General features: G+C 44.4%; 1 protein-coding gene across 1 annotated transcript in view; it reads right to left on the bottom strand.

Moving 5' to 3' along the window:
* The window catches only part of Sntg2 (syntrophin gamma 2), a 248,453-nt gene extending 239,050 nt beyond the window's left edge, over positions 1–9,403 (bottom strand). Inside the window, exon 1 of the mRNA XM_045143508.1 lies at positions 9,332–9,403. Coding sequence (XP_044999443.1) covers positions 9,332–9,403 — 72 coding nt within the window. The remainder of the gene's footprint in view (positions 1–9,331) is intronic.
* Positions 9,404–15,366: the final 5,963 nt, after the last annotated feature.

Below are 15,366 nucleotides of genomic sequence, written 5' to 3'. Positions count from 1 at the left end.
TAGGTTCACAAGCTTCAGGCACTTGCTCTTTCTAGCGTGATCACTAAACTGGCTGACACACATTCTCCTGAGTAACAAGTCCTTCTTCCCCTCACAACAGCCACAAAATGTGCAGTATCTTTCCTCCCTCAGAGACCTCAGCACATATTTGTGATTGGACCTGTCATGTGACCTTAACACATTGTGACTGTATCTGTCACAAACACTGGCAAACACACATGTTGCCCTGTAGCTTCTCACTTCTACTTGTTTAGAACTTGGGGTCAGACAGGGTCCCATGGACAAATGTGCAACTAGCCACATCTCTTTTATACAGTGTCATTACTTTTAGTATGGTAGGTGGTCATAACTTGCTCAGCCATGTCTTGTAAATGGTACATGTGTGTGCATGTGAATATATGTGCAAATTCACACTCACAAAGCATTTTCCAAATGGTACACACTCCACCATCACAAAGTTTGCGTTATCCGAGGAGCACAGTGGTACTTCTCACAGAGGGAATTCTCCATCCCTCCCTCCACATGCAGGAAACACTAAAGCTGGAACACTTGATAATACAGGGCAAAGCTAGAGGTTCTCCTCTTAAAGTTGTGACAGTTGGAAGAAAACTAGATTTGAATTTCATAACTGGTGCCATCAACACCAGCACATGGTTCTACAGGGCTATTTTTGGCCCACCTAGGGTCTAAACACCCCAAGTTTAAAGCATGAAAAATAATTTCACACTGTTGAAGAAATAATAAAAATTCAAGATAATTATAGTGTGAAAAGTCAAACTGATAGAGCCATTTGGAAAAGTATAATTACCTGAGCAGAAATCATTAAGAAAGTCCTCAGCAAGAGAGATGAAGACACATTAAATTACATTTCACCATTACCAGTTATGTTGATGTGTAAAATTAAAATTTAGCTACTGTAAAAATAAAAAGGCATAATTTTATTTAAACCCAAATAGGCTAATCAGAAGCATAAAATATCTTATCAATTGAAGGATCAGGAACGTAACTTTCTCCTCTCATTAACAGCATACAAATGGATTCACCTGGCACATTGGTGTCAGCTCTGCTGTCCCCAGAGTGTAGCTAATACCAAGCCTTGCCTGATAAGAGACAGAGTGTGATTGTCATTCACTCAGAGGCAGTACTGCTGTCAGAGCTGGGCCTGTCGCCGACGCAGGTGCATGCACACTGCTCCTGAGGGTAGGAGAGAGCTTCTGAAGCATGGGGGCAGAGCCTGTAGACAGCACTGAATGCTGGCTGAGGCCCTGCGGTGAAACAGCAGCTAGGAATCAGCTGGTGAAAAGGGAGGGGAGGGCAAGGCAGCCTGCAATGAACATTCAGAGCCAGAAACTGCCTAGCACAACCCAGAAGCCAGCAGAAACAACATTGCTAGGTTGGACATTTGGGTCTGGGTTGCCACTCAGCCCTGTGGTGACACTGTGACACTCAGACATGTGGCCTTTGAAGGGGAAACCTGGTTTAGGGCTACAGTGAAAGATCAGATTAGAAAGTGTTCACTGTGAACCCCAAGCAAAGCTGGTTCAGCGGGGCTGTGGACAGCTTAGGGGTCCATAGAATGTGACAATGACATAATTCAGGGAGTTGAAGATCAGGCCAATATTACATAGGAAGTTATGCAAAATAGCCTCCAATAGCTCCTTTATACACCCCAGTGTGAAGCATACTGGGAGAACTCACTCAAAGGGCAGGAAGAGAAGAAAAGCAGAGCTTCTGGGAGAGGAATAGTCAATAGCAGACATCCTGGAGCTGATACACCCAGTGCTGATGGAGGTATTGTGGCCTGGGACAGGGGTCTCAGTGTTGTCCTCCAATGATGGACAGACTCAGAATGACAAGAAGCTGCCCTGGCAGGTAGGGCTCAGTGCAGCACCTACGGCTGCATCTCCCCTTTGGCCTCCCATTGGGAAGGGTGACTGACGCCTCTTAATACTACAAAAACACCTCTTTGCACAACTACTCAAAGTTATATCATGGCATTCAACACATGTGCAAATACTGCTGGATGCAAAAGATTTTTCCATGGAAAAATCAATTATTATTTTGATGGGAGTAACAGACAAAAGCACACTTTACAAATATGGACTTTTTTTCCTAATCATCTCAACTATCAAAAATGTTATATAATAGAATGTGTTCCTGTGGCTGTACTTTTACCTATGATGATGGATGGTCATTAAAATCTCTACCTGCTAGAAGCATTTGTTCTAGAAATGTGATTCAATTCTTACTTGTGATTTGCCACTTAAATTATTTCAATTAAACTAAAAATAGCTGCAGTTATGCTTCCTTGGTTGATGCTTAGATGAAGTTACTACTTGCTGGGAGCAAGAAGGACATCTGTCCCTGGAGCTGGGCTCCAAGGGACAGAGACAAGAAAAATAAATTCATAAAATAAAATCTAGTAAGTCCAGTGACACAAACGATGGTTTAAAACCTCAAGGGAGTGGAATTATCATAACACAATTTGATGCTGTAATCAGATGGTATCCATTCGGATGTCAAATGGATTTAGGTACCTATCCAAGCTGGGTTAGTATGCAAAATACTAACAATTTAGAATCAATAGTGTTAATAATTCTCACTAGAAAGCATTGCTATAAATAAGCCAGGCACCACATTAGTGAAATACATAGAGATGAAAGGAGATAAAAACAGGTTAAACAGAGTGAAATTCATGTCTAAAGTTGAATACATATTTTAAAAATATAACCAATTTGTATTGCAGTCTTAAATAAGCTAAAAGGCCTATTTACTTCCTTTAAATCCCAATTATTTTCTTAATAAAAACCTAAGTCATAAGTAACAGGGCTTGAAAACAATTATTTTATAAAGAAATTCCAGCTGGAAAATCATATTGCAACCTTCACAGCACTTTTAACAGCCTCTACGGAAATCTGCGAGAGACATAGGAAGGTGGGGGCGGAGGTCACTGATGATGGGCAGGATTTCACCTCCAGAGAGGATCTTGTCAACAGCACTGGGAGCTTAGTGCCGAAATAGAAAGCATAAGCCGGTTTGAAAGTGACTCCAGTGAGCACCGGGAGAGAGCGCCATCTTGTGTTAGGCGAGAATCATGCAATCTTTTCCTTTGGACGTTGAACTGGGGACGATATTCAGTAACCAATTGGGCAACAATAAAAGAAGGCACTTACCAGTTTAAAATGCAAACTTACTTTGCATGAAACTTTTGGTGACATAATCCAGGTATTTCTTTAAAGGCCTTTTACAAATATTTTGTTGTATTTTACTCAACAAACTGCCTCTAAGGCCAGTTCCTAAGATGTAACTAAGATGGAATCATTCCACAAAGCATGCATATTCAAGACATTACATGTACACACTGATATATAAACTATCTGCATATAAACCATATATGCATATGTATGTACACACACACACACACACACACACACACACACACAATAAATTGTAAGTGCCAGTGAATTTCTAAGGGTGCTGGTATCAGAGAATACAAATGACCACAAGAATGCCCTGTGTAGTCCACAGGTGAGAAGGGGCATACATCAGGTTCCAGGCTGGGATGGCTCTCTCTCCCATGAGGATCAGTCAGTTCATCTTCACACTGTAAATGCAGAATTTCTATTGGGTCCCAGCACAGCACAAGCATAAGGGAGCAAAAAGAAGGAAGTGCCTTCTCTATTTGAATTCCCCTGTATGATGTAAGCATACACAATACATACCCACAGGAAAGCCACACACAACAGAGTTCCGTAGAGTCTACAGGGAATGTACTCATTTAGTAACAAGAGCCTGCATGTGATGGCTTTCCTCTCACTCCATACACCTCTTCCAAAGTGTGTCCCATAGACCATCTTGGCAGATACATTGAAATTAAAACTGAAATAGATATAAATATTTAGAAACAAAAGTTTATTTTACATTCAGCATTAACCTCCATATTTTCAACAAATGAGCATATTTTTGTAATTTGAGTCTTTCTTGTGTTTAAATGTTCACTGTGCAACATGTCATCTGATAAATCAGGTAATCCCCCCACCTTCCAGCATGTGAATTTGGCCTATGATATCATATACACCACAAGAAATGCCATACACAGATGACATTTGTCACAGTCAGGTTCACATTGCTGGCAGAAATCACCCAACCAACATCAGCTTATGGGGGGGGGGTTTATTTTAGCTTACAGACTCAAAGGGAAGCTCCATGATGGCAGGAGGAAATGCTGGCATGAGCAGAGGGTGGACATCACCTCCTGCCAAATTCAGGTGGACAACAGTGACAGGACAGTGTGCCCAACACTGCCAAGGGGAAACTGGCTATAATACCCATAAGCCTGTTCCCAACAATACACTGCCTCCAGGAGGTGTTAATTCCCCAATGTCCATCAGTTGGGAACCTAGCATTCAGAACACCTAAGTTTATGGAGGGATACCTGAATCAAACCACCACATTCTGCCCCTGGACCCCACAAACTGATAACCATACATGACATAAAATGCACTCCATTTAGTCCAACTTTTAAAGTCTCCATAGTTTTATCAATCCCAATGATGTTCAAATATCCCTGTAATCCAAGGATTTTTAACTGAGCCATAATACCAAAAAAGCCCCCCACACACACAAAAAAAAAAAACATAATGGGCACAGAATAAACATTCACACTGCAAAAGATGGCATTGGGTACAGAAATAACCAACTAATACAAGATTGAAACAGGGCAAACATCAAATTCTGTATCTCCAAGCCAAACAACTCTAGCCAGTGACAAACCTCCAAGTCCGATAATTCTAACCAGCAACAAGTCTTGGTAGTTCCAATCCCACCCCTCCAGCTAGGCTACTCACAGTACTGGAAAACTTTATCTGGAGCCAGCAACTCTCCCTAGCAGCCATCGCGTGGCCCCAGCATCTCCACTGGGTCTCCACTGCAACCTGTGGTCCATCCTCATGGCTCCATCTGGTCTCCATGCAGGCATCCAGCATACCTGTTTCACACTGCCAATAGCCATCTCCAAAACACAATACCGTGTGGCAAATTCAATGACCCTGTCTTTCTTGCATTTCTTATGCTCCATAATACTAGGTAGAATGCCAGTTTCTTAATCCGGGAGGGGAGCAGAATAAAGCAGACTTTGAAGAACAGAATACTCCTTGAGCATTCAGTCCCGTTCAAGCGAGCCTACGTTTTCCTGTTGTCCCAATCTCAAAGGTTGTAACCTCCCCTATAATTGCAGCTGAACAGACAGAAGTTTTAATGCAAAGATTTCATTTTTATGCTCACATCAGCCTGTTTCTATGCAAAGCAACCCTGCACAGATTCTTAGGACATTATATAGCAGCAAGCCTCTCACAAACTGCTTCTAGCCCAGTCCAGGCAAAGCTCTTTCTCACCCTTATATGCCAAACATCATAGTCTATAGTTCTTACTGCAACTCTGACGAGGATGGTCCATGAAGGTGTACTTACAGCACTGCAAAGCATCTCTTATGCCAAGGTTTCAAATCCTTCCGAACATCAGTGCTAAAAGGCCAAAAGCCACACAGTCAGGTTTCTAGCAGTAATTATCCCACTTCTGACACATTTACTGTTGCAGTCAGGTTTGCATTGCTGACAAAAAAATACCCAATGAAAATCAGCTTGTGGGGAAGAAAAGATTCGAGGGGAAGCTCCATGATGGCAAAGGAAAATGATGGCATGAGCAGAGGGTGGACATCACCTCCTGGCCAACTTCAGGTGGACAACAGTGATAGCAGAGTGTGCCAAACACTGGCAAGGGGAAACTGTCTATAGTGCCCATAAGCCTGCCCCCAACAATACACTCCCTCCAGGAGGTGTTAATTCCCAAATCACCATCAGCTGGGAACCTAGATTTCAGAAAACTTAAGTTTATGGGGGACGTCAGAATCAACCTGCCACAACACCAAAGGTACAAGGATGAAAGATGTATAACAATATATGAAGCAAGTGAGTCACTTATCAGAAGCCCATAGTACATGCTTGACTTACTTTGTAGTAATTGTAACTCTGAATAAATGTCCAAGTGATATCATTACTAAGTGCATTAACATGCATGACCTCACTTCTCACCTATCCATGGGAAAGTTGTCTCATGAAGGAGCAGGTAGTCTAAGAAGGGTAGTGATTTCAAAGTAGAAAAATGTCTAGCACATAGTAGCAGTGTAACAAAACCTACTCTAGACTTTATATTCTTGCTTCTACTACCTATGGGATGATCCTCAGAAGAAAGCTATATGGGCTGACCTAACTTAGAAAAGTATGTGGTCACAGTTACCTGAAAGGAGATATAAAAATACAAACATCTGGAACTGGGAACCAGGTCTGAATCTTATGGAGACAAAGATTACACTCTTTTTTGTAGGTGGGGGGATGAGGTAGGGTTTCACTTTAGCCCAGGCTGACCTGGAATTCACTGTTTAGTCTCAGGGTGGCCTCAAACTCATGGTGATCCTCCTCCCTCTGCCTCCCTAGTGCTGGGATTAAAGGCATGTGCCACCATGCCCAGCAAGATTACACTCTTCAATGAAAGCTCCCACTAGTTGTTGGCTAACAGAGGGGCCACATCCATCAAACTCTCCCTAAATTAGTAATGCTTATGCAATTTACCCTATGCTGCCTTTACTCTCTGCTGAAGAATCTGTTTTTCTTTTTCAGAACATAGCGAGGTCTGAGGAGATAAACCACCACTCATATCTCAGTCAAGGCCCAGGCAAAACCACAGAGGAAATGGGGAGATGAGCAAGAGTGCTGCTTTCATGGTGAGCCTGGCATGCACCACCAGGGTGAAGGAGACAGACCCTGAGGATACTCAACACCTACCAAAGCAGAGATCCAGAGGCTCCTAAGAGCTCATCACTGAAGCCAACTTAAAACACACCCACCAAGGCTCAGGAAATTTTGCGAAAGAGGAAGCTGAAAGATTGAAAGAAGTACAGATTGGGATGTCACGTCCAGAGGCACTGCCTCCCACCAATAACTGACTGCTGCTCCCATAATGCATAACCCACAACCCTATGCGGAATCCCACCAACCCCACTAAGGAGGGCTCCTAGCAAAATGGGAGCAGGGTGAAGGGAAAAGATCATACAAATACATGATGTATCCATACAAAGCATGTTCTTAATAAAAAAAAAAAAAGCTAAACATAGAACAAATATGCAAGTGGATTTGTTTAGCCAAAAAAAAAAAAAAATCCCAAAAAACAAAAAAACCTAGAGACGTCAACTCTGGCTAAATTCCCATGATTCAAACATGCAGTTGTTACAACTTTTTGACTTCAGATTAAAAAAAAAAAAAAAAACAGAAATACAATGAATTCGGTAACATCTTTGGTTTTGATCATTATTTTTCTAAATAGAAGCATGAAGTTCTTTTACAGTGATATTAAACAGCCATTGATAAGAAACTTGGGAATTTGGCAGGTCTGTCTTTTTTCAGGGACTAACAAGAAAGCATTGTGCGTCTGGAAGACAAACATGCAACCGTTGGACATGGCACAATCTTTGTCTTAAATACGTAAGAATCCAAGCCTGACCGTAGTGTAGTTGGGATTCGTCACAGCCATCAGAGGAGCTCTGGCTATTTTACCAGTCCAGCTCTCAAGCTTCACTGATGTACTTGGCCTCCACAGTGACAAAAATTCCCTCAAGTTCTGTTCTGCTGGGTCCTTTGATGCCATTAAGGTTCTTTATAAAGTTTTTTTTTCCCCCATTTTTGACATTCTCATACATGTGCATAGTGTATTTTTGTCTTATTCCCACCACTTACCCTCTCTTATCTCCTGCCCTTTCCCACTTACACCATTCTCCTTCCTCATTAACCCCCGCCTTACTTTCATGCCTTTTTAAAATTTTAGCCATTGAGTTATGTTAGCGTTTCTAATGTAATCATGGGTGAAGGATTATTTACTAAGAAACAGGGAACTCACTGCACAGAAAGCACTGTAAGGTCTAGCAATGTGATTGGCATGGAGCTCCGTGCACTTATTTGAAGGTTTGCAATAGATGCATATATTTTTTAACTGAGTTCATTGCCAAAACTCACTGATTAGTCAAAGTAGCAGAAGTCACTTCAACTCTCTGCCTGTTGTTGCAAGAATACTTCTCCAAAATGCAGCATGTCTCACCATGGGAGGACATCACTTTAGCCAGAGCAGCCATTCAACAGAAAGCGAATAATGTTTTTTTTTTTTTTTCCCGCTGCATTTTTTTTTTCTACAGTTTATTTTCAAGTGATCCATGTATAGCTTCTAGGCTTTGAGTCCCATCTGCAGTAGCTGGGCTGGGTAACTATTCATATTACAGAGTATTTAAAACAATAAACACCACATTTCGCATAAAACTTAAAGATGTTGAAGTAACAGCTGGCATGAAACAACCTTCAGAGCAGACACATCCATCCCTGGGTGACATTAAACACACCACGGCGCACTAGTTCGCCCAGAAGTACCATAACAGGACAACTTGCAGCCACCCTCAGCCTGCGTCTCCTGAAACCTTGTTACCCTAAAAGGACCTGGGAGGAATCCCTCTCCCGCCTGCTGAGGGCTGTGGCACTGGGTGGTAATGCTGAGGGGTGCACCAACTTCAGAAGGCCTTAATACAAGTTTACACCCTTTCCAGAACACTCGGTTGTGCTGTGGGTGGCAACTTGAAGGTTTCCAAGAACTTTCCGTCTTTTTTCAAGCCAACATTTCTGGGTTTTGTCAGTCAATAGTTATTTAAAAGAAAAAGACGGCGGGGGGGGGGGGTTGTTTCAGGTAGGATAATAACTGAAGTTGGATCATCAGTGGTCCTGGGGTCCTTGGCGGCGACGGCACCAAACTGACTACCCCGCGCGCCGGGCAGAGCTGGTGGCACCTTGCCGGACGCATGGCTCAGCGCAGGCCAGGGACACCCGCACCCCTCAGGGGTCAGCACGGACCCCAGCCGACGTCGGGGTCGCTGCAGGGCCAGGAGGTTCAGCAAGCACCGCTGCCTCAGCACCGAGGGGCCACTGCTAGGAAGGGATGCTGGAAAGCCCACCTTCTAGAACCCCCTAGTTCCCACTCAGGGAAGGGAAGCAAGCACCTGTGCCCGACAAGCGGCCGTTCAACATGCTGCCAGCTGCGAGGTTAGGAAGGCAGAAAACGCGGTGGCCGCGATGCCCACCGTGCCCAGGACCCCAGAGGCCAGCCTACCCGGTCCGCAAGGGCCGCCCCGGAAGGGGGACACCAGGACGCGGAGAAAGGAGGTGGTGCCGGGAGAGGAGGGACCACGAAGAGAGGGATAAGAGTCCTGGAGTGGGGGGGGGGGGGAGAGAACCTCACTCACCCGCTCGGGCACCAGCAGGCGGCCCGGGTGCCCGCGGGGGGCAGCCGGGGGCAGCGGTCCCTCGGCGTTCATCGCCGCCCACGCGGCTGGGCGCACGCTCCGGGCTCGTGAGCTCCGTGTGGGCCCCGCGCCCGGGTCCAGCGCCCGCACAGCGTCCGCGCCACGATCTGGACAGGCTCGGGCAGGGCTGGCAGCGAGCCCCGCCCCCCGCCCGCCAGCCCCGCCCCCATGAATCCTCGTGCCCCCGTCCGTCACTTACCAGCCCCACCCACCGCCCGCCGGCCCCGCCCCCACACAGCCTCGTGCCCCCAGTCCTCGCTTACTAGCTGCCTACCACCAAGCACTCCCACCCCCCTGCCCCGCCTACGGCCCACGAGCTCCTCCCAGTGCCCAGGAACTCCGCCCACCAGTGCCTCCTCCCAGTGATTGCCTCCCCAGCTCCTCTGTCAGGTACTTGAGGCAGGGTGTGTTTCCACGCAGATGCAGGACCATCTTCGATTCCCTAGGGCCACCCATGGCTTCCTTACTGGTCTGTACAATGCTGGGCGGGGTCAACGCGTGCTTCGGTCAGGCCCCGAGGTCAAAAGGCACTTGGGCCACTGGAGGCAGGGACACTGATCCTTGGGGTTCTGGGGATTTAGCTGTTTGCTCGCTTCCACCACACTTCACTTGCAAAGGTTCTCCGATTCTGAGCAAAAAAGACCTAGACTTGTCACATCATAATCCAGCCTGGCTTCCTTCAGGACCCACTATCTGGAGAAAGAAAACATACAGAAGCCTCGACTCGCCCAGTCCTCAAGTTGGCCATGACTTACGTCCTGCGTGCTTTCCGTTGCTAGCGTCTACTCAGACTCTCTAAACCTTGGGACTCAGAGCTCCAGGGTGCCCTACTGGGGGCCTTGGCAGGTGTCCTAGCTCCCTCTTGTCTATCGCACCGTACAAAAGGCCCCAGGAACTCAGGATCCAGCCTGGTCACTGGGTTCTTTTGTTCAATCGGGTTTATGCAAAAGAAATCTGACAAAAGCAATATTGAGTACTGGGGAGATGGTTCACTGGTTAAAGGTGCTTGCTTGCAAAGCCTGTTGACCTGGGATTCAATTCTCCAGTATCCACATACCAAATCCTATGGATCTGGAGTTCATTTGCGACATCAAGGGGACCTGGCCCACCCAACCCCCTTTTTTTCTCTCTCTGCTTAAAACTAAATAAATAAATAATATTTGTTTAAAAAATACTACTGGGTTCTACAGACTCATATCATCCTATAAAAGTAAGCAAAAGTTTATGTTCAAACTTACAGTTTACATACATCCACACCTACAGGCTGCCAACATCTGAGTAAAAGGCAAGCCTGTTTTATTTTCTTCCTCCAAGTCCGGTGCCCGGCCTCACTACTCACAGGTGTATGGAGCACATTCCTGATAGTGCTCATTTCCTTACCTCTGCCCCTCCAGGGGAAGCAGCCAGGACTGAAATTGTCCCGTGTCCTATCATCATTGGCCTATTACAGATGATCATTTTTGAAGAAACCATCCAAGATGCTTTGCTTAGGGCTGTCAGTTGTTCTGAGCTCTGAGCAGGCCTGGGTTTCTGTCCAGAGGCAGACTAGCAACGCTTTCCAGATTTTTTGGTCCCTTTATTGACTGCAGAAACCTGCCTGTGCTTCTGGGGGCGGGGGGGAGAGGGCAGGAGTGTGATAAAGACAGTCTTTTATAAACCTGCCTGGCACTGGCTACGAAACAAACTTGTGTGAATGGACAAGGAATATTGTGCTATTTTTGTTTACAGCAAAACCTAAAAGAGAAGAGATTATTATTTGAAGTCACATTTTTCAAAGTACATGAGTACAGTCTGAGAAATTAGAGGTGCAAAGACAGAACCTTGGTCTAATTAACTTCTAAAGGGAAGATTCATCCCAGGTTTGTACATCATGTCAGAGTTGGGAGACTTGAAGTTTGTTTAATTGTCACAAGAAAACAATACAGGGATCCTTTTCCCAGATCAGAAACTAATTATTAATTAATTTGCAAAATAATGTTTTTTTACCTGAGGTTTACTTGAGTTTCTCTGTGTCACATTCGATGATCCTTGGCTCAGGATATTTTCTGGGCATTGTGCCCAGAGAGGCTACTTAACTCAGGTTTCAACTATAGCCGCTGTGTTTTGCACATTTTAGGTTAGGACTGCATGTAAGAGTTCTGTTGTTCTTTCTCTACATACTATGGCTGCAATTCATAATAATGAATATGAAAGCATTACAGTCTTGTACATCTGAGAGGGCAGCAATCTGGTATGAATTTCCTGCAATTTGACTCATAAGTTTCATTACAAGTATAGAGTTCTTTGTGAAATGTGCCCCCAAAGTGCCTCCTTAGATCACTAACTTAATTTCGTATCACAGAAACAGGATAAATGAAATACACAAAACTGCCATTAATCTTTCCCCCAGATTTCCAGCATCATGTGTATTTGACCACATTTGCTATACCATCATCTCTATCTACAATTTATTTTTAATTTTTAGAATATTTTCTTTTTATTTATTTATTCGAGAGAGAGAAAGAAAGTGGCAGATCGAGAGAGAATGGGCATGCCAGAGCCTCTAGCCACTGCACAAAAAGACTCCAAATGCCTGTGCCACCAATTGCACCTGGCTTATGTGAATACTGGGGAATTGAATCTGGGTTCTTAGGCTTTGCAAGCAAATGCTTTCACTGCTAAGCCATCTCTCCAGCCTTAGAATTTATTTTTTAAGCCCTGAGAGTAATGTTAGACATGATGTACATTCCTCTAAGTACTATGTATTTCCTAAAAACAAAGACGTTTGTGTTTACCAGCTTTCTGTCAGTATAACAAAATTCCTGAGATAATGAGTTTGGGTCAGAGAGAAAAGGGTTGTTTGGGCTTACAGTTTTGGAGGTTCCAGTCCATGATGGATCCTATTACTTTGGGCCTATGATGAAGCATGAGCCAGTTTAACACTGTTTTATTGCCCTTGTGGATTAGTGGCCCCTATTTTTGTGGCATGGATGCCTGACCCAGAAACACTCCAGCTTCCTCTTCCTGGTGGCGTCCTGTTCTCCTAGCTGTCTTTACCCATTATGTAGATATGGGCTTTTTTGAAGCCAGTCTGACAACCTTTGTGTCTTAGGCTTTTTCTTGACATTACATATATTACTACATATACACATTTATACCTTCCATTTTGCTAGTCATTTTCAAATTGCCTAATATAATTTTCTTGAATTTTGACTTCCCTTGATCAATTACATACTTCATTTATGCAATTTATTCTTTCTTTAAAACCCCTACTCGGCTCTCCAGGTGTTGCCCCTGCAGTTCATCTTCCTACAGTAGCTCAGCTTTGGGCTTCTCTCACGCCCCAGATGATGGGAAGGCCTTTACCATGCAACCCAGACCTTACTCTCACACACTAGCACTTCTGTTGTCCTGTATTGTAACTCCAATATGGCCAACATAATCCCTATTTTCATTTTATAGCATTTGTTCAGATTTACCCACACAGCAACTCTACCTCCTTCTCCCCTGGCCCTTACTCCTTCTCTGACATTTCATTCAATTCACTGCTCACTCTCAAAGTGATACTCTATCCTGAGGTTGAGACTGTTGGTGTTGTGGGCCCTTGGAGACTGGAGAAGGTAGGACAGAAAAAATGGTGCTTCTAAATACACAGAATTGAAGACAAAGCAATCACAGGGAGACATGGCTAAACACTTTTAACCAAAATTTATAGTAGCATGTGACATTCTTGAAAGCATCGAATGCTTAAGTGGAAGCTCCAGTAGCTAAGTGTCTGTCACAGATGCAAGGGCATGTCACATGGTGTGGGTCCTCTCGTAAGGCATGGCCATCGTGCACTTTCCCCTGACAACTGTATTGTGGGAACACGCATGTTCTGTGGTTTGTGGTCCTCACTCATAATAGAAGGAAATGCTGCATTTCAGTTAGAAGTTAACCCACTCACCCATTGCAAAGACACCTCTTGAGGCTGGGAAGACAGCTTAGCAGTTAAAAGAAAGAGTTTGCTTGCCTGGGTTTAATTGCCAAGCCAACTACATCAGGCTTGCAGTGCTCATTTGCCATGATAAGGGGCCTGGCATGTCCATGCACACCACCACACATAAACACACATGCACAAATAAATAAATAAAAATTTTAGGGCTGGAGAGATGGTTTAGCGGTTAAGCGCTTGCCTGTGAAGCCTAAGGACCCCGGTTCGAGGCTCAGTTCCCCAGGTCCCACGTTAGCCAGATGCACAAGGGCGCGCAGGCATCCGGAATTCGTCTGCAGTGGCTGGAGGCCCTGGAGCGCCCATTCTCTCTCTCTCTCTCTCTCTCTCTCTCTCTCTGCTTCTTTCTCTGTCTGCCGCTCTCAAATAAATAAATAAAAATAAAAAACAAAAAAAATACTAAATAAATAAATAAAAATTTTAAAACCTCCATACTGTTTTCCCTAAGGGCTAACCCACTTACAATGCCTTCAACAGTGCAGGAGAGTCTCCTTCTCTTCACCCGCACCAGCATGTGCCAGTGTTTGATTATTGCCAAGATCTTAATTTTTTCTACCTATGTTGAGATTCTCTATGTACATAGCTGGGCATTTAAAATGGCTAACTTACTTATGTATTTAATTATCAGTTTTTACTTTCTACTAGGTAAGACTTTCTGTCTTGTTATATTTGAAGGATGTATTTCTGGGATGGGAACCTAGATGGACAGGTGTCTCTGTGTTCACGGAAGACCTTGACTTTGTGTTCTTCCTCAGCCTCTCTTCTCAGAAAATAGCTCCAGGAGTGTGGCCTTCTCTATGGAGGTCTCTGCCCTTCCTATTACAGGCCAGGTGTGGGTTTCTGTAGTCACACTTCCCGACAGTTGAGGGCATTCACGAGTCTGTGCCTTGCTAGTTATGGTCACTTTTCAAATCTGATGTTTGTATTGCACCCTGCTGATTCAGTCTGTCCCTGTGTCCTTTTCAAGGGAGGAGCACCCGCCATTGGGAATTGCTTTGTATTCCTGTGTCTCTGAGGCCTTCTTCTGCTCTCACTCTTTGCTTCAGTCTGGGTATTTCTACCCACAGCCCACCTAACCCAGCATCCTTCCTCTGCCTCTCCTGGAAATTCCTATTCCAGAATTCCTTATTGTTATAAAGCATTTTTCAGAAATTTAATCTCATTTTACTATATGAAGTCATTTCATTTTTGAATTTCAATCTAGGTATTTTCAAGTGGATTTCTGATGATGCGTGAGCCTGGGACAGCTTCTCTCATCTGTGAAAAATATGAAAACTTATTCTTTTTGGTCTAGCATTGGTATATTTTTCATTGAATGTTAAACTTTGCTTAAGAAGATTAAGATTTAGACTTTGTTTCACTGCACAAACAATTTCGTTTCTTTGTTCTCACTGGAATTAGTATAGAGACACGGGTCTAAAGTCAGCCTGTCAGTCAGAGAACCCCAGAGACGCAGAGCAAACAGGATGAGCATAAACACATAGAAAGAGACTTGTGATTTGGAACTGGCCCATAGTTCGTGGAAACAGACAGGTCTTGGATCTCCTAGGGACCATTAGCAGCTCTGACCCAGGAAGAGCTGAGCTGGTTGGACAAGGCAAGTGTCATGGAGCAAGGACAGGCTGGCAGAAGGAGCGCCCTCTACTGGGGAAGCTGTCTTTAACTGACTGGACCAGGTTCATACATTTTAGGAAGGAAATTTCCTACTCAGTCTACTATTTTAAATGTCCGGCGCATTCCCAATGCCCCCACCTTGAAGTTTGACCAAATAGTTATGCCAATGGTTCACTTACAGCGACCCCTAAAGTTAACCCGTAGAGGGCACACAGACAGCTCTGATGGGAAGCCGGCTTTTCACATGCTTAGAAAACACTTGGGAGGCGGAGATAGGAGGATCACTGTGAGACCAGCCTGGGACTTCAGAGTGAGGTCCGGGTCAGCCTGAACTAGAGCAAAACTCTACCTTGAAAAATAAAAACAAAACAAAACATTAACAACAACAACA

This window comes from Jaculus jaculus, chromosome 2 (assembly GCF_020740685.1).
Source record: "Jaculus jaculus isolate mJacJac1 chromosome 2, mJacJac1.mat.Y.cur, whole genome shotgun sequence".
NCBI lineage: Eukaryota > Metazoa > Chordata > Mammalia > Rodentia > Dipodidae > Jaculus > Jaculus jaculus.
The sequence above is the reverse complement of the archived record's forward strand: the minus strand, read 5'-3'. Positions and strand labels throughout refer to the sequence as shown.